The 18858-nt window shown below is 42.0% G+C and overlaps 1 protein-coding gene across 3 annotated transcripts in view; it reads right to left on the bottom strand.

The window, feature by feature from the left end:
* COP1 (COP1 E3 ubiquitin ligase) overlaps window positions 1-18858 on the bottom strand; it is a 127024-nt gene that overhangs the window by 55439 nt on the left and 52727 nt on the right. For all 3 annotated transcript variants that reach the window (XM_048944174.1, XM_048944176.1, XM_048944175.1), the window contains exons 12-14: window positions 16231-16374; window positions 7713-7821; window positions 5898-5979 (exon numbers count right to left, since the gene is read on the bottom strand). In XM_048944174.1, the coding sequence (XP_048800131.1) occupies window positions 5898-5979; window positions 7713-7821; window positions 16231-16374 (335 nt within the window). The remainder of the gene's footprint in view (window positions 1-5897; window positions 5980-7712; window positions 7822-16230; window positions 16375-18858) is intronic.

The raw sequence follows: 18858 nt of genomic DNA, 5'->3' as shown, positions 1-18858 counted from the left end.
TGTCGTGGATAGGGCTGTCACCCATCAGATCAGATTGCCCGGAGCCCTGTCCAACCTGGCCTGGAGCACCTCCAGGGATAAGGCATCCAGGCACCCACAGCTTTTCTGGGCAGCCTGTAACAGCACCACACCTGTGAAGAATTTCTTTCTCGTATCTAACTTCCACCTACCCTCTTTTAGTTTAAAGCCCATTAACCACTGTCTAATTCCTACAAAAAGTCCCTCCCTAGCTTTCCAGTGGATTCCCCCTTTATGTACCGGAAGGCCACAATGAGGTCACCCTGGAGCCCTCCCTTCTCCAAGCTAAACAAGCCCAACTCCCTCAACCGTTCTCCACAGGAAAGGTGCTCCAGCCCTCTGAGCATCTTTGTGGCCCCTCTCTGGTTTTGCTCTGACAGCTCTGCAGCCTTCTTGTGCTGGGGGTCCCAGGCCTGAACACAGTACTCCAGATGGAACAGGGCAGAACAGAAGGGGACGGTCACCTCGCTAACACTGACTGATGATGGCAAATGAGTAAAAAAAAAATGGCAAAGAGTAGGAATCTTGTTTTCCGCTGTAGTCAGTAAAGCAGTGAAATAAGAAGTCTCATGTTGAGTCCATTCCACTTGCAGAGCGCTCCTCTGTACTTTCTTCTGGTCATTCATTCCCTGGAGCTCTGAAGGAAAAGCAAGGCTTCAGTGGGGATTATTGGGGGTGTCTTAAGTCAAGGAAAAGAAGGAATGTTGGCAAGTTCTTTCCAATGCTCCTACTTTTTAATAGTATTGCTATTAATGAAAAGCTGGCAATGCCTGAACATACCTTGGAGAACGGCTACAGGAATAGAGGAAACTGCTCAGAGCACACCAACACATCATTTTCAAATACAGCACTATGCTGGCATCTGACAGCTGCCTGGAACCATTACAAGGCAGCGTGAAGACAACAGAAACACAAACACTGATGCATACCGGATTTACATAAAGCCATTACGTAAAATTCAATGAAAACAGCACCCACGCTGTTGTTGGTTTTCAGAAGTAAATCTATCCTTATTTACCTGAGCTGTAATATTCACCTTAAACATCTAGCTGCATTTGTAAATAAAACTAACAACCTTGTAAACATGGCTTAAGATGCTCTTTTTTTCCCCAAATCAGACTGGAAGATATACCTCCTCCACTGTATTTCTCACTGGGGGACAGAAGGGAAGCACAAAGCTAGGAAAGATAATTTTGCACTGTAATATAACACTAGTATTTTACTTTAATGAACAGACACCAAGATATATACACTCTAAGTTGCAGTGGCAGTAGAGGACATCACATTTATGAATGTGACAGTATAGGAAGCAAATAATGCTGTCACTGTAGAGGACGCCGTTGGCAGACACTGCTTAAACTTGAGGCATGCAGGAAAGTTAAGTGTTCTCACAATTTAGAGCTATGTTGTTCCCAAATCCAGGAATAAAAGCAAACAGACTCATCTTGAAGCCTTCCAGCTTTGACTGACATTTAATGCAGTGTCCAAAGTAGCCTACTTCCTTCTTGAAACCATCTCTACTAAACAGCCTCAGGTCTCAGTTTTGATGCAGAAGTTACATGAGGGCTACGATTCAGCTTCAGTTTTTTTCATTCAAGTCTTCAGGTCACACTGCATTGCCATTTATCTAGAGAAGAGTCAACCTGTGTGCTCAAAGCCATCATAATATTCGTTCCAACTGACAGATGCAGATTAGAGTCTGCAGCAATTTCTGTGATCTGGCTGCTGTGGGATATAGTAGGCTTCAATTATATCTTAGTCAGTGCCATAAAAAAGGATATATGTAACGTGTAACAACACATAATGAAACCTGTCAAGTTCTACCTGCAACTGTCCATTATTTTTTCATAAAGAACTGACAGTTTAATAAAGCATAATTCATAAGAGTTTATTTACTGTAGCTTTCAGAGCTGAGGTCGAGGCAGTAATTATACAATATACAGATGTCTTTATCACTAAGAATTGTGTGAATGAGGCAAACAACCATCTGAGATTGGCTAGTTCTACAACATGTTCTCAAAGCACGTTTCCTAGTATTGCTGCTACTGACAGATGCAGTTCTAAGTGGCCAAGTGTCCACTCCCCACCACACAAGAAAGAAGATGCTCTGGAACAGCCTTCTCCATTTCAAATGCGTAAGTCTTTTTAAGATTCTTTTTATTCAGGACCAAATTTATAAATTAATCTTCCGTAGACCAAACACTAACTAATAAAGGAGGTGGAAGCCTGCATTGCAATAACTGAAGGGGCTGATGTATGAAATCAGCACACTGATGGTAAGGTCAGGAGCATGATATACTCCGGATTGTTAGCGGGCAATGACTCCTTGCACACTGAAAGTTTAAGACTGTCAGTCAGGTATCTGGGTTGCCACTTTACCTACCAGCATCATCTTGACCTTTTGAGGCACTCCCAGTTGAATACAATGGCCCTCGAAGCTCCAGGAAATTATTGAACTGCTATTAGCCAGGAAAACGAACAACCTGAAAGTTCAGCCTGATATTTGAAGAGCTGTAAACATCTAAAACTCCAGTGAGAGTCAGTAGAAGCTGAAGGAGCTAACTATCATTAAAAATGAGGCACCAAACAAACCTCTGATATCCTCACCACAGCTGGAAACATGCTCTGACCTGCAGTTGTGAGAACACTTCCACGAGGCCAACTGAGTGAACCTATGTTGCCCCATCACAGGTACTATGAGAAACAGCTGCAGGATTGGCATCCATGGCCTCACTTACCGAGGAAATAATTTTCTCTTGTATGTAATAAAACAAATACTTGCTTTCCCCCATTGTCAAGAGGCAATGAAAAGTAACCTTTCACCACAGCTCAGAACCCTTGCAGCTGATTCTGTTCTGCTCCAGCTCTCCATTTTGAGCTGGAAATAGTGAAGGGACTTCAGCTAAGAAAGGACATAAAGCCAACCCTCCTTCTATAGTTTAACTAGTCATTATTGCTAGCATCTCCGCAAGCATCAGAGAGCTTCAAAAAGATCAAAACAGGGAATACAGACTTGATTGCTCCAGAACTGCCTCAGTGAAGATTTAAATTCTCCCTGCATGGCAACAGGTAATATTTTGCTCTCACTATCTCATTTACTAACTTCACTCTGGCCATTAAACTACATTCTCAGCCCAGAACTCATAGCAGTGTTGAGTTCAGGAAGAGCTGCAAGTCTGCTCTAGCTCCAGCACTACCCAGCACTTCAATATCGTCTGCACAGTCAGAAAATTAAATTCTCTCTGCTCAAAGCGCAAAACTTCACTTTTTCCTACTTACATGAGAATCATAGCTCCTGCCATTATTATGTGAATAAAAGAGCTGAAATTAAGGCCATGCAGTTTCCTTAGGCTGCTTGTATCACAAGTAAACACTAATTTTGCTGACTGCCATCTAGGTGGCATGCACCTTTGGGTCTCTATAGAGATACTCAACTACCTTTGCCCCGTTAAGAGGGAAGTGCATGACAACCGTAGACAAAATGGTGCTTTCATGCACACAGTAGCTATTTCAAGTACATTAATGCTTTTGCGCTCTCATTATCTACTATTAAAGCACAAAGATCTTCCACAAATAAGCATCCTGGATTATGTTCATCTAATGAAGAAGCTGATGCAGGACCCAAGACCCGAGGATGTTGTTTCTTACTGTATCAGAAGCATTTTATCCTTTGTGACACTTCATTCATTAGCATCCTCTTTGCTGCGTCTGAGCCCTGGCAGAGACAGTTGTGAAGCACCAATGACAGGATTATTAATCTAAAATCTCCTTTCCCAATATATACCTACTGAGGATACACAGCGCTTTAAAAATTAGCCTCCAACTTGAAAAGACTCAGAAGAGACAGGCTGATACACAGGCAAGCAGGAAAAACTGGCTAAGCTGTCACTTTTTTGCTGGCTTGTCCTGAATGCTTGACAGAAAAATTTTACACCCATGCCTTCTAGAGAAACATGGAGAGATTAGTTCCAATTGCTCTGGTCACACCAATATCTATCAACACTGAAATTTCTTGTTAGGAAGCCCAGTGTGGCCTTAAAAGCAGATAAGGAAAAGAGACCAGGAAGAGTATGCAGCTCTTATATTTCCTACCAGATGCTGCACCTGGCCAAATATGTCCTGAATGCACATCCAGAGCTGGACAGAACAACGTCAAGCACTTGTTAAGGTAAGTAGAAAGACAAAAACAGAAGTTATGCAAATTTATGAGAGAAGACAATTCATAGGCATTACCTCTTCCTCAAATTTAACCCTTTTTATGTGAAATGAAAGTTGGACACTGATGACAGTTCAATTTGGACGTTTGCTACTATTGCTTTGTACCTTAAATACTTAAAAGCAGTGCTTATTTCTAACACTCACACAGGGCTCCATTTATTTGCTTGTTTTGTATGCAAATCACAGGCAAACTGTGGTGGAGGTAAAAGATAAAATGTTCCAGGCCAGTTCTATTCACTAAAAAAGCTCACCAACATACCTTCAAAAGACCTTTGAGGATTGAAATGCCATTTAAGTGGATCTGCAGACTTTATTACAATAATTTCTAAGTAAACATCACTCTTAAAAACTGTTACTGAAGAAGTGAACTGTCAAGTTAGAGGCAAGAGCTTTGCTTGCAGCTGGCTTTCCACAACTGGACAACTTGTTAGCATGCTAATAAATGCGTGTCCACCTGGTGGATAAGCTTCTTCAAATGCACAGCATGAGTGGGGAGCAAAGTGATAGAAAGGCAGATAATTTACAAGGTGAACGTTCACACTGCATTTAGGCACACACAAAACACTCTTGGCTATCAACCATAAGGGGGAAAGTGTAAAAAAAAAAAAAATATTAAAAAGTACCTTATATACAAAATAATCATTAAAGCTACATTTTCTAAATGAAATCGCCAATGACGTGAACAGCATTAAATGCATTTGACTAACATTAACACAGCCTTCTTTTGAAACAGTATTTAAAAGCATTTTAGAGGTTTTCAAGGTTTAATTGCTGTGCAAAATTTATCATTTCAAAGCAAATCAAGAACAGCTCTGACCAGGGCTCTGTTAGCCCATCTAGCAGAGTTCATCTCCACTGACTACAAAAGGAAATTATTAAACAACTCTAAAGCTCTTCTTGCTTGATAAGCAATTTGTTATTGTAAACGCATTACAGATAAAATCTTTTTCATTAGGGATGAAGTATGTTACATGTGTTACATATTCCTCAGTGCTATCCTCTTCTTCAGATGTTTCCTGTCTCTTAGAAGAGGAATATTTACCCACAGGTAGGTTGGGAAAGAGCTGCCTTAAGGGTTCTCCAAAATCTCTTTGACCAATGGACCTTTGAGTACGGAAAGTTGAGAGTTGCTCCCAACGATCCCATTGAGTCCACTGCCCAACCTCAGTAAGCTCTGAAAAAAAAAAAAACCACCCTACACGTTGTGAAAGAGAGATGCTTCTTGTCGTGCAGGACATTTAATGTTCAGACCTATAGTTAAAAATGCCTGCTGCTGTTCAGTGTCTGCTTTCTGCCTGACAACCTACTTTTTTGAAACATAAATACATGCTGCTCTTTTGAAAGGCCCTGAGGCTTTAACTCAACAAGCTTGACTATATGTTAAAACACACATGATTTTCTTTAGTGCTCTGGAAGATGCTGGCTAGCGAGTATGTTACCCCAAAAGCTGTATGTCACACCAAGAAATCTTAATCCCAAAAAAGGCTCTCGCTCTGAGTTCTGAACAGTTCGGTGGTACCTTGACACGTTACCACACCAACAACAATTCTGAAGGCAGCTGAGGAATCAGCTACTTGAATTATCACATTTCTGTTCCTCAGAGGGAATGCAGAAAGTGCAAGTCTTCTGCACAGAGACAGGGGGAAAAAAAAAAACAATACCTTTTGCATCATCAGAGCCTGAAGCTAATAGCTTTGGGTCCATCAAGTTGAAGTCAACACTCCAGCACCTTTTCTCATGCTCCTGTTTGGAGAAAGAAGGCAAATATTTCAAGGCAGTGAGCTGTAATCTGATCAAGCAGTGAAAGAAAAATGCATGCTGTTTGCTATAAATTGTCAGGCTATTCCTGGGCCTTCTGGTGGTTTCTCGAAAACTTTTCTCCCGATCAGATTAATGCTTGTAGCATGCTAAACATGGCTTGAAAGAAGCCAGCAGCATAACAGCAATTTTAAGAACTAAAACTGATTTTTTCCTCAATTTGAATTTTAAATTTGAAGCAGTTATGATTTCAAGAAATATATGTTAAAGATCTGTTTTTCCAGTATGATTTGGCTGTTTTTTCAATGTGTGCTGCTAATTATTCTAACAACATACAGCTTTGTCTCCCAATACTGATTAAGATGTCTGTCTAAGGCCACTAGAACATCTTCTATGAGAAAGTCCTGGAAGCCCTCATCTTCATATTGAATTATTAAACAGCACTTCTGGTGTCTAATTCTGTGTTTCTCCACTCAAACATACACTTTCAAGCCTGCACACAAAACACAGAAGGGCTATATTTGTTATGCTGACATCTCGTGTGGAATCAAAAGCACTGTGCTGAATGAAACCTGAAATTCAGTCAAACCCTTTGTTTAAAGCCTATAAACAAGATGATAACATGAAAAGCTCGCCAGGACAAAGTCACTAAAGGATTTCTAATACACGTGAGGCAGATGTCAGTGTGTGTGCCTTTATCTTTGTAAATCTAAATCAAAAATTCAAGTGATCCAATAGGAAGCAAAATTAGTTTGTTTTAACACAAGCAACAGCTGGGTCCTCTCTAGGCTCATTACTGAGTCTCAAAGAAATGCAAAATGTATATGGGAGGAAAACAGACAAGATTTTGTCCGGCACCATTTCTGTTTAATTGACATATGTACAGGATGAATGAGAACAAACATTGTAAATGACTAAAACAATGAAAAAAGTAAACAAGGCTTTAAGTAGGAATTAAAACTTATGTAGAACTGTCAAGAAAGAAGAACTGAAGGCTTGCCTGCACAGACCAGTTTCAACACAGTGTTCTACCTACACACCACGCTGCAGCACTTCCAACCTCACAACACCAGGCCACCTTTACTTCCAACCTCCTTGCTCTGACCGCAAGGCTCTCAGATCCATTCAATGAAAAAAGCATTCAAATTGCATGAAAAGACAAAGTACCACAAAGTTATCACAAAATAGGTCTAATTGTTGAGCTCAGTCCACATATCCACACACTGCTCTGCTGAGCACAGGACCGTACTGGGAAGCCTTCTGCCTACAGTTCCATTCTCCTAGGCTTGCTACATAAGCCTGCATTTGGCTCTTCTGCTTTACAAAGACCCATAACAGTAATCACTGCAGGATTTCACAAAAGGCTTTTGACAAAGACAGACGTGGAGCAGGTATGGAGAGAGCCAGACAAAGGTTTCTAAAGAAGGGCGAGACAAATAAGTTCCAGGAACTCATTTCTCCCTGTGCAAACTCCCTACCTAGAAGCAGCAGCAAGACTGGTGGCAAGAAAACATCAACTGCCTCACGACTGTGACAAGACAGAGCTGCCTCACTCAGAGGAAGACAGCTCAATAACATCACATGGATAAGACATTTGTCAAACAGAAGCTGCATCTATTTCACCTACTGCTGGACTAAAAGCAGCATCTCAATCTGAACGCTGCTCCCTCGACACAGTCTGTAGTGCAGAGAAGCATTGCTTGCTGATTACATGTTACCTGGTAGACCTTGGATCTTTGTCCCGTGAACCCATCCCATAGGATGACTGTGCCTTCATAGTCGCTGCTGGCTAGCAGGTTCTTGTGGTAACTACTCCAGCTGATACAGCTTTAAAAAAAGAAAATAAAAAGCCAGGTCAGATTTTCATTAAGTTGTACCTTGCAATATGTCAGGTGATTACACTTTAAAAAGCACGCAACACTTGATGATCTTGAAGGTCTTTTTCAACCTAGACGATTCTGTGATTCATTCAGTCCATGCCACTGAAACACTTGAGAAAGAACAAAACCAAAAACCACCAGTAACAACAAACCTCCATCCACAAGCTAAAAGAAAAACATCATATAGGAGTGAGTGACAGAATGACATCACTTAAGCAAGAAAAGTGCTAGGATTTGAGTTAGTTATTTTTTGGATACATTCACCTCTAATTTAGCTATTGTCCTGGCTTTAATTCCTCAAAAACTCTCACAGAGAGTTCAGTGTTTGATGACCTAACCTCTTACCAATAGCTACTACTTTATTATTACTACAAAGATAACTACTTACCTAAGAAAAGCTATACATGCAAAGCACAGGCCTGCCTAGAAGGCAAAACAGTCTTGCTCCCTGGCACATATATAGTTCTGTATACACATATCTACTTACATAAGCCTGTAACTTCTGAAAAAGTATTTCCAAATATCAGCAAATGTGGAAAGCCCACTTCTTATGCAGAAGAAAACAGCAGTTTGTTTGCTATGGGCCATTTAGGAAATGCTGCTGACTGGGAAGTGCATTGCATGGGTTTATATCTTAACGGAATTAAGTAGGCATAAAAGCTAAATGACAATTCCACTGACAAACTAACTGCTAGCAGACAAAACAGGACCAACAGTACTGCCAAGTCACATTCATATCGCTCTGGCACTATGCCTCCGCTCTGCCTCCTGAAAATGTGACAGAGGTAAGCAAATTTGTAATACTTGCTCACCAATTTTTGGACCATCTGGCACAAAAGCACACCAGTTGGTATCAACCGCTACGCATGCAGCAGAAACTGAACTGACAGGGCCAGTTCACGCAGGTCAAGCCACTCTGACACAGTTAACTAGATTAGGGCAGCCTCGGGACCAAGTTTTAACCAACAATACAGCTAAAAGTCCAGGATTGCATAACTTTTTAGTCCCCCTTTGATTACTGCAGCTGCACTTTGAAATATGGTGTAGATGCATGGAATCACTTGGGAGTATTTTACCTTGGCAAATTCTTGGTTCCACTGTACACTCGTATCCTGTTTTCCTCAGGAATAAGGCACTTGAATATGGGAAAATCCTTTTCCTTTGTTAATGCAATTTAAAAATATAAACACCATTGTTCTTTGATTAGCACAGCTCTGGTGTCCTACTCTTGACAGTGCTCAGATTTACTGGGGGTGTCAATTTTAAAACTACAAGGGGACTATCAGTACCAACCACTAATCTCAGCTGACTGCTATTTAACTGTAGCACCAACAAGTTTATTTGAGTAATGTGAAGCAAGAAACCCAGCTGGTTTCTAAAACAAATTGAAAGAAATATGTGAAAGAAATAACATGCTGTCAGTGCTTGCATCAACAGGAAACTTCGTTGAGTGATCCAAGCCTTCTAGCTCTGCCTTGCTCTTCTGTACAAATTAATCTAACTTAAAAAGAGACCAAGTCATCCAACAGGACCAGTTTTCAACAAATCTCTCACACCACTGCAATGCTCAGAGAAAGCTTTCAGGACTCTCCTTCCTCAGTGCATTACTGGCAACTTCCTTTAGCACGGTTGCACTCCTTGTGCTCACCTCTACCAACGTAGAGCCTGTTCTCACTCTTGGACATTTATTTCTTGCAACAGCCATCTACTACTTGCAAAACTTCACATTCAGAAATTTCAAAGTTTCACTTCATATAAATCATTATCTTGTACCACCAGGTGCTAAAAGAAGGGCTGAGGCAATACTGCTCAGGCAATGCTTTTCCTGAATAAGTCATTAATTAGAAAGTGTGTCTTCTGCCCTTGTAGGTACCATCCCCAAATGTATCATTAAGGAGATATCATCATTATGTCCATGCTACCACCTCCGGGTGCCAGCACAAAGGCAAATCTTGAGTCAATGATTTACCTGAAGCTTCATTCTGAGAATGAAGTGGCTCCCTGTGGACCAAATGCAGCTGGCAGGCACTGCCCGCCAAGGACTGCAGCAGTCCAGAGATAACCATGGCTGACATCTGGAGTCCTGCTACCAGGTGACCACTGACAGAAGCAGCAGCAGCTCACAGCCCTAAAGATACAGCACAAGGCCCTGGGTTGGGAGCAGTCTCCAAGCACTGGCAGGGGGCAGGCACTGCACCATACCTGTGTGTTTAAACCTGTTCCTCTCGTCATCTTATCTTCATTCAAGCCAGAACTTCAAGGAGACAGCTTAAGAAAAACATATCTAAGTTTAGCCATCATAGAAGAGCAGAAAGAATGCAGCACAGGGCCAAATCTCTGAAAAAGCACTCTTCCATCCAGACAGCTCTGAGAGCATGTCAGACAGGCAGCATCAGCAGGAGCAGAGAAAGGCAGATGGGCAGGTGCCAGCCTGGCTGATTAGAAATGAACTATGAAGAGGGTAACTGTGTAACCACATAGTGTAAATAATAAAAATAATAATAAATCACCCCTAATGATGAAACTTTAGAACTACTGAGTAGATAGAAAAATATAAAGGTCAGTTTAACAGTGCTGTTTGAGATGCGCTAGACCAAAGAATGCCTAAGGATGTAAGGAATGTCAGGCTTGTAAGAAGTAATAGATCATCACAGCAATCAATATAAACAGAGAAAAATTGAAGGGTTTCTGTGCCCTAAAGCATGTCCATTAGATCTGGCACAGCAAAGACCAAGCTAGACATTCTGCACCACTTATCCTGATAGTGTTAACAAGGGGTTAACACTCACTTGGAAACCATTTGTGGATAGACTGGGAGGGAAAACAGGAGCTGACAGGTGAAAAATGTTTTGGGATTTGCAGCAACTAAGTGGTTCAATTAACACCTTTTAAATCACACACACCATAAATCTTTCATTTTTAAGGAATATGATTAAAGGATCATAATAAGACAAAGACAATCTTGTTCCACCTCTCTGCTTTAATTCCCCCCTCATCACCACCCAACTCTCTTTACAAAGTCTGAAATCAGAGCGTTCTCCTTGACATACAGTACTTGAGCTTCTTTATGATTTAAAGCCTCAAAAGTAACTTTTCGTAGAGCGCAATTGAGGGTTGGAACTGAGAGGACAGCTCCTTCTCCAGGTAAAGGACACTTTTTACCTAATTGTTCTTTGTATCAAAATAGAGTAAAGGCTGCCAAGAGATGAAGAACAAGTTGTTCTGAGCACACCTACAGCTATCTCCTTCACGTGGCTTCTCTGGGATCTACAGAGTGTTGGGATGGTACTGCAGATGCTACTGAAGAGAGGCTGATCATTTTCCCGTGCCCAACACAGGCAGTTTTGTTGAAATTTCGAAGGCCTTTTATCTTCTTGGGTTCCTGTAAGACGTTATCATGGATAACAAACTGAGCGAGACTCAGAAATGCATGGGTGAGCCAGACTGCAAATGGGAAAGGAAAGGGCAGAGGGGAGATGGGCCAAAAATGCAGCTTACTCAGTCCTCAGGTGAGTTAAGCACAAAAACCCCAGGAGTATATAGAAATGACCTTCTGTAGACAACCTTCGGATGGCCTGCAGCCACATACAGGAGAAAAATTGAAACGCGGAGGCTATGATGTATGATATAAAAGATAGATACCTAGGGCAGAGATAATGCATAATTAATGGGGGGTTGTGAAGGTCATCTCTTATTTTAAATACTAGTGGCCATACTTCTCAGTTTTCACTTTGTTCTTTCGACCACAAACAGTGCAACGGTTGCATCAGAGGTTTACTCTGCTGTAATTTATAACAGCTTTCCTTCCAAGAGATTAGCTAGGAGAAAGTTGCTGAGAAGGTCTCACTGAAAGCTAATTATCCCCTGCTGAAGCACTCTTCTAACCTTGGCATCTGGTCCGGACACACAGAATCCCTGACCCTGTGAAGCTGTATGCTCATTTTGTTCAGTGACACGAGTGGGCAGCTCAGTGAGCGCTGTCAGCTGCGCTGATGTTTCTTTCATGAGCCAATGTTTTTATGGCTGAAAAGTCTCAAATCCACAATGAAGTTACCAAGTGTCAACTGGATGGAGCTCAAGCTTTTAATAAGGCACAAACTACTTGTGGGCTGACCTGCTTTCGAGTGCCAAATGTTTCAGATCCAGTCTAATGCCCAGTAATTTGAGGGCAGAAATGCCTTTAAAGGAACGATCTGTTACTCTGGGGTCCACCCCTGTGAGCAACAGCACTAACCAAATACTTCAGAGGCATACAGAATAACAGCATCACAGCAAATATTAAAACCAGATTTTATTTTTTTTTTGCTAATCAATCCAAAGAAAGTCCCTTGTGGGGTTAAAAGAGAAAAACTTTTAAACAAAAACATCTCACTACAAAATAAGGCAGTTACCTTGAAGCTGGAATTAATGGAAGTTGCAGGTGTTTCTGTTCTCTGCAGCAGAAATATAGACGCCCAACAACCATCCTTGAAGTTTTCCAGCATAAACAAAGATCATACCTCTCCAAATAGCCCACTAAGCTGAAAAACACCACACTGAGTTTTTGCTTAATTTAAGCTTAACAGCGGGGACTGAACGACACTTTAAAAATTGACAGTAATACACCTGCAAACTATTAGGCTAGAGCAATCGTGCATTTGATTTATTGACACCAAAAAATGAGAACAATAAAATACCAGCAGCCTCCTAAAAACACACAAACCAACAACCAAGCTTTTACTGCAGCTGACTAAATAGATGCAGCCGATTTGGGCAGCTTGTGGTAACATCTATCACTGAAGTACAGACGCTGCAAACACGTACAGTGGTGAGCATGCAGAATATTAAACATGCATTTCAAAGGCGTGTTTACCTAGCCACGCTTGCACATCACCTACTATGGATTAACGAAGCCTAAAGCCAATTTCTTTCACCTGGAGTGCTAGCCCTCTTATTTTTTCTCTTTCTGCTGCAGCCTATGGCAGAGCAGCCATTCTGCCTGTTGGATAAATCACAAGAGGGCTGTGCTTGCTGCTCGTCCCACTCTGGTCCTCTCCCACCTCTTCCCAGCTTGGAGGGAGCTACAGATTACTGCCTGGGACACAGCAAATCATAATTAGCACACACGGTGCTGTTTATAGCTTCTGCACAATGCCAGGATTTGTTTCTTGTGCTGAAGCTATGAATCTGTAAATGGGATTTTTATGAGGATTTATGTGTCATCTTGTGTTTTTCCTGGAAGCTTCTGCCTCTGCCGTTCCCGGGGGACACAATGCGTGTTTACCAGAAAACTGACACACCAACTTCCTTCCCCATTCTTAAAAAAAATAAAGATCAGGAAAAGCTCAGCAGACAACAAAAAAGGAACACATTAAAGAAGCAGGTGGGTGTAAAGAGGGGGTTGGAAAAGAGGAAGAGAGGCTGTGATACAGCTGGTGCCAGGGCTCTGCTCCAAGCAGGCCTACAATCTACTGCGGTTTGGTGAGACCCGAGCTTGCAGCGGACAGCCATGCTGGCAGGGCTGCCAGCCTCAACCAGGGCTGCCCTTCTTGTCCTTCCCATTTTCCTTTGCCTTCCCCTCCCCAGCTGCTCCAGGACAGCAGGCCTGGCACCAGGCTGAGCTTGGCTTTGCCTCTGCTGTCACCTGTCAGCTCGATGGAAGCCTGACTGAGACGCTGCTCCCCCAGAGCTGAGTCACTGGTGTTAAGCTCATGATTTATGTCCCAGCATCATCGCCTCGAACAAGGTTAACCAGGATCGATTTAGGGTGAGCTTCCCATGACGTGGATTTGGAGAGCAAAACTGCCTGCAGACAGACAGCCCTGGTGCAGTGCACAGAGGGAAGGGATGTTACAAGCTGTGCCGTCTGCAAGATCACCATTATACCAGTAGCTTTTTTTGTTGTTGTTTTTTAAATGGCCTACTATAACCAGCTAGGACATAAAGCTTCCCAAAGGCAGCCTGACAGCAAATGGATTTTTCAGTGGCAGCACCAGACAGAGCCCCAAAACCCATCCAAGACAGCAGGCAAGAGAGGTGCCACCCATGCAGAGCTGCAGAGATATGTTTGTCCCTGGTAATAGAAAGGCATTAGTGAGGAGGTAGAATAAGCCTTTGGAAGATGCTGTATTTCCACCCAAATTAAGATGAAACAGCCTTAAGCCAAGGCTTTTTTTTTTTTTTTTTTTTTTTTTTACCGTAATGCAGGCACGACTTCAGCATACTGCAATATTCTGTAATGAGATTACAGTCTTCCTTCCTATAACTTCTCCCTCAAGCTACATCACTTCAGAATAGCAAATTATTATACTGTTTTACACTGTGACAGAGAGCCCCAGGACCAGTGACTGGCAGCACAGCTAATGGATATAGCAGGGATGCATTTGACTGACAGCCTAACTTTATTTGTCAAAACCAAAAGCACCCACATGCCGAAGGAAGGTTGATATAATGTGAAGGTGCCAATGGAAAAAGAAAAAAAGAAAAAGAGCATTTTTTGGAAGGAAAGAGAGAAACTAGGGCAGGTAAATGAATGAAGAGGACCCTGTCCATCTCTGCTGAGGCAGAGTGTCAGAGGACAGTACATTTGCATTGTCACATATATATATATGTATATACGTGCATGAGATGTGAGAAGGAAAAGAAATGCTGAATGCAAGTAGTGTCTTGTCTGGAGCACAAAGCTGACAAGAGTAACATCAGTGAATGTGCTAATGCAGCTCTCCTCACCAGCAGCTGCCAGGGAAGGGAGAACAAACAATTACCTAATGCCTGGCAGGACTGTCGGGGCAGATTCCTATCAAATGTGAAGCAGTACGTTGGGAAGTAGACTCGGACAGCAAAGCACCAAATTCGCATTACTTTCCCCCTTCTAATTAAGGCAAGAGGTAGTAATCAGCTCTGCTAGATTGTTCTCCTATTATTCTACTCTTCTCTTCAGAACAATGAAGCTGAACAATGAGAACTCTGCTATGACTTGGCCAAAAAAGCAGAGTATTTCACAAGTCCAGCAAAACTCAAGGTCTGTCAGCAGTATGGTTTATCAATACAGGATTCTCTCATATTATTTATATTCAGCTCCAAACAGGCAATAAATCAGAGTGGGAAGAGACAGCTGAATGATACTGATCTAAATATCAATGCTGTGAAAAGGAGACAGGTAAGAGAATGAAGAAATCCGATAGTTGGTCATGAAGGGATCATTCCAAACAAGCAGGTGCATTTACATAAACAAGCATCATACAAACACACAGCTGCACAGGGAGACTGCCTATTATATTTGTATGCTGCCTAGCCCACAAAGAACACATTCACCCAACAACGCTCGTGTCAGAAAGTCCTGAAAGCCAGCCCCTGAGCAGTTGCATTTATATCTCCTTCAGAGAACAGTCACACGCGTACACAGCAATCACCGTAAGTGACACAACAGCAGTTGATCTATTTAATGAAATATACTAACTACAAAACTACCATCTTTTGCTACAGACCTGCAAACATTACTATTTCTGTTAGGGTAGGAACTGGACTGCAGTCTAAAACAAATCTGTTGTTCACACTTCTGTAAGGTGCTTTACTGCTTTCAAAATGTAGAGTAGTGAATCAAAACAAATGAGGTGCTGAAGACTTCCATTAATGTGCTGTATTGACATGATTGCTTCCATTATTTACTTTTGAACTTCAATCGAATTTTTGAATTGGGATTTTTTTAAAGTTACGTTAGCTGGATTCTTTTGATAGAAGTTGTGGGATAGGCTACACTTCTTTTGGCTTAAGTCACTTACAGGGATTAAAAAATAAACAGTGACAGTAACAACAGAAGTACAAAAATCATGCAAGACTTTTTCCCTAGAGCTCAACATCATGAGGCCCATCAGGCAAATGTAAATTCATGGGCAGAAGGTGCAAATGAGGCACGTTTCCTGGGGATCATTAACCTTTTTTTGCAATGGAGGGGATCTTACCAATGAGTAGAAGAGCACAAATGAATTGGTGGCTGTTATAAGGAACTGGGGACAAAAGTTATCTGTATAAGCTCTGACATTGCCCGTAGATCCACAGCTCAGGTTTTACTCTCCTTTTACCCAAGTGGATATCCAACAGCATTTGCAAAGAACACGAAGGCTCCTCACTACCATAAGCTGCTTTTTCTGAATACTTGGGCCCAGCATACTTGAGCAGGAGTGCTTAGTGCCATGTTGTCCTACCCAGAATACACAGCAAGCTCTCTGCCAGATCTTGCTTTCTACCCTTTCCCTCCCAGCCAAGTATTACTGACGGCAGATAAAGAAAGCAAAAAAAAAACCAAACCAACCAAACCAATACACAAGCAAGCTAGTGGAAAAGGCAGTCTGAGTGTAAATGCAAAGTCAGTGCCTACCTGATTTTGGAATTACAGGTCATTTCATTCTCAGGGTAGTGAATATCCACTGCATCCTGAATGACTGTACCATATTCATAGACTTTAATCTTCTTTGTCACCCCAGCGATGGCAAAGTAGTCACAGTCCCGGTCAAACTCAATACTAGGAAAGAAAAGCACAGACTGAGAATCACATGACACATATTCAGATAATAAAATACCTTGCTGGTAAGTACATTTCAGTATGGCAGAGCAGGTAATAAGCCTTCTTAAGACTGCAGTTAGCAAATATGCTGCACAGAGCACCATATAAGGTGTGGTACCAACCACAGAGTTCTTGCTCTCAAGCACAGTTTTCTAATCATCCCCTCCAAGCACATCCACTTTTCGTTCTACAAAATGAACTTCTGTTCAGAAGCTCTGAAGGTTTTTCAGTTCAACTACACCAGCTACGTTACAAGGTACCCAAACATCACAGCTGACGGCTCACCCAGGAAACTTGCTTTACATTCAGCGGCACGGTCTACAAACAAGATGCTGCAGGATGCCTGCCCATTGATTTATTTTGGATGCACTGCTCCATCCTTCAGCAATTCTGTACAGCAGCTTGGTGAACTCTATGTACTAATGCAGAGCAAATCAGAACATCTGGAAAAGGCCCTCTAAATTCCTTAAGCAGCAACAGAGGGTTGAGACGTATATCATCAATGCTGTAAAACACACACATGCTATGACTTCCACTTAGGGTTGCTCTTGGAAACAGAGGCACTTATTTTCTTGAACTGCAGGGCAAGTTTGTAATAGATATCAACAAAGCAGCAAGTAAAAGCAGTCACCTTATAACAAAGTTAAGCTGCAAATGAGAAAAGCCTGCGGTTGTACATGACATACGTCTGAGGGAAAGGCAGGCAACAGGGCATACACAGCTCAATTCACTGCTATTTCCACTGTTTGGAAGGGCTTGAAAGAAACATATTTAACATCTAGTAGCCACAGAAGTAAATCTCCTTTCTAGAAGTAGCTTCTTACCAGCCTGTAGCCCAAGTTGCACAAGGTGTGGCAGGACAGATGTGTGCAGACACCTACCTAGTTTCAGGAGCATCACTGTCAGAGAGATTAAAATTTGGTGCTACTCCTAGAAAGAAGGTTGAAGTAGCATCTACTCTCAGTGTCTATGTTGCTATGACGAGTCACCAGCTCTTTTCAAGACTCCCACCTGAGCAATCTTCCATTGCTTGCCATTCAATAATTAATTTCAATCTCCACTGTCCGTATCAGAATCTCTTAAGAAGCATTTGTGAACCAGACAGCACATTCTTACTGACAGCAGAGAACACCTAGTTTAAGCTGAGCGGATTTCACACTCATATAGTCTGAAAAATCCTGAGCAGGGGTACTTATGGTACCTTTCTACAGTCAGAAAGTGACAAACCAATTATAAGAGAAGAGGGCTCTTCAGGCAGCACTCACAGCTGCCACAGCTTGCATTTCTTACCCCTTGCCACAGCTGAGCAGTTGAAGGCACTGCACTGCTTTCAAGGGAAGAGAACTTCAAATGCCAACAGAGTTTTCAAATCCTTGTAGAGGAGAGATATCATCAAGTTATTTTTAAACTATGGAGACGAAGGACTTTTGATATGCTGCCTGACGATATGCAGTAATTCAATGAAGCAGCTCATAACTTGGCCTTTTAACTCAGGTGCCTAAAATTCCCCAAAGCACTGCAGGAGACAGTTCCTCCTCCACTGCTTGATTGCTACAGGAGAGATAGAGCGAGTCAGGCCGAGCCTGCCAAATCACAGTCCCAAAGAAAGGCAAAGAAAAGGAACGTGCTTACGACTGGGGAATAAGGGAATAAAGTGGATGCGCACGCATCTATTTATATAAAACGGGAGAGAAAAAGCAAGCAGTAAAGCAGCCAGGCTGCTTCTCTCCTCCCCAGACGTCCCCAAGCCTCACCTCCTTCTAAATAGCCAGAACAAAAGCATTGTTCCAGACTTGTCTTGTCAGCTCACTCTGCTCTATGTGAGAATTGTATAATCGAAAGCACACCTAACAAAAGAAGGGATTTACTTGTACCACCGTCTTAATTGAACTGCAGTCTCGGCTCCTGCTTGCTGCCCCGTGGATTCAGGTAGAGCACAACTAAACTGATGGCAGCAATTCATCTGCCTGGACTCAATTTATACCTTCAGCCTTCTGCTACTGCAGAAAAAATAATTTATTACAATGTCTGGTGAAAAGCCAAGTTACTGGAATAGAACACTGTCTCACCTCGGGTAGTTTCCTTCTCTAGCATTAGTTCTATTTTTTTTTATTAAAAGATATACCATAGACATAACAAATGAGCATTTCAATATGTCTGTAAAAGTTAGCATACCATTAAAAAAAAAATAATAAAAAGCATCAACCACCAAAACAGATTGTGAGACCTGCGACCTTCAAACAGCATCAAAGACATTGCAGGGAGAAAACTGATGCAGAAATGAAGCACCACCTGCACAGATGTGTTTGGTGGCTATGAGGAAGGCAGGCAAAGCCAAAACAGCAAAGCTAACAGCATCTCATCCTGCCCTCCATAACATACACGCAGTGCTGGCAGAAAAAGCATCCCAGCTTTCTGACAATCAGATTTTCCTAAGCGGCT

Source organism: Lagopus muta, chromosome 5 (assembly GCF_023343835.1).
Source record: "Lagopus muta isolate bLagMut1 chromosome 5, bLagMut1 primary, whole genome shotgun sequence".
Taxonomy (NCBI): domain Eukaryota; kingdom Metazoa; phylum Chordata; class Aves; order Galliformes; family Phasianidae; genus Lagopus; species Lagopus muta.
The sequence above is the reverse complement of the archived record's forward strand: the minus strand, read 5'-3'. Positions and strand labels throughout refer to the sequence as shown.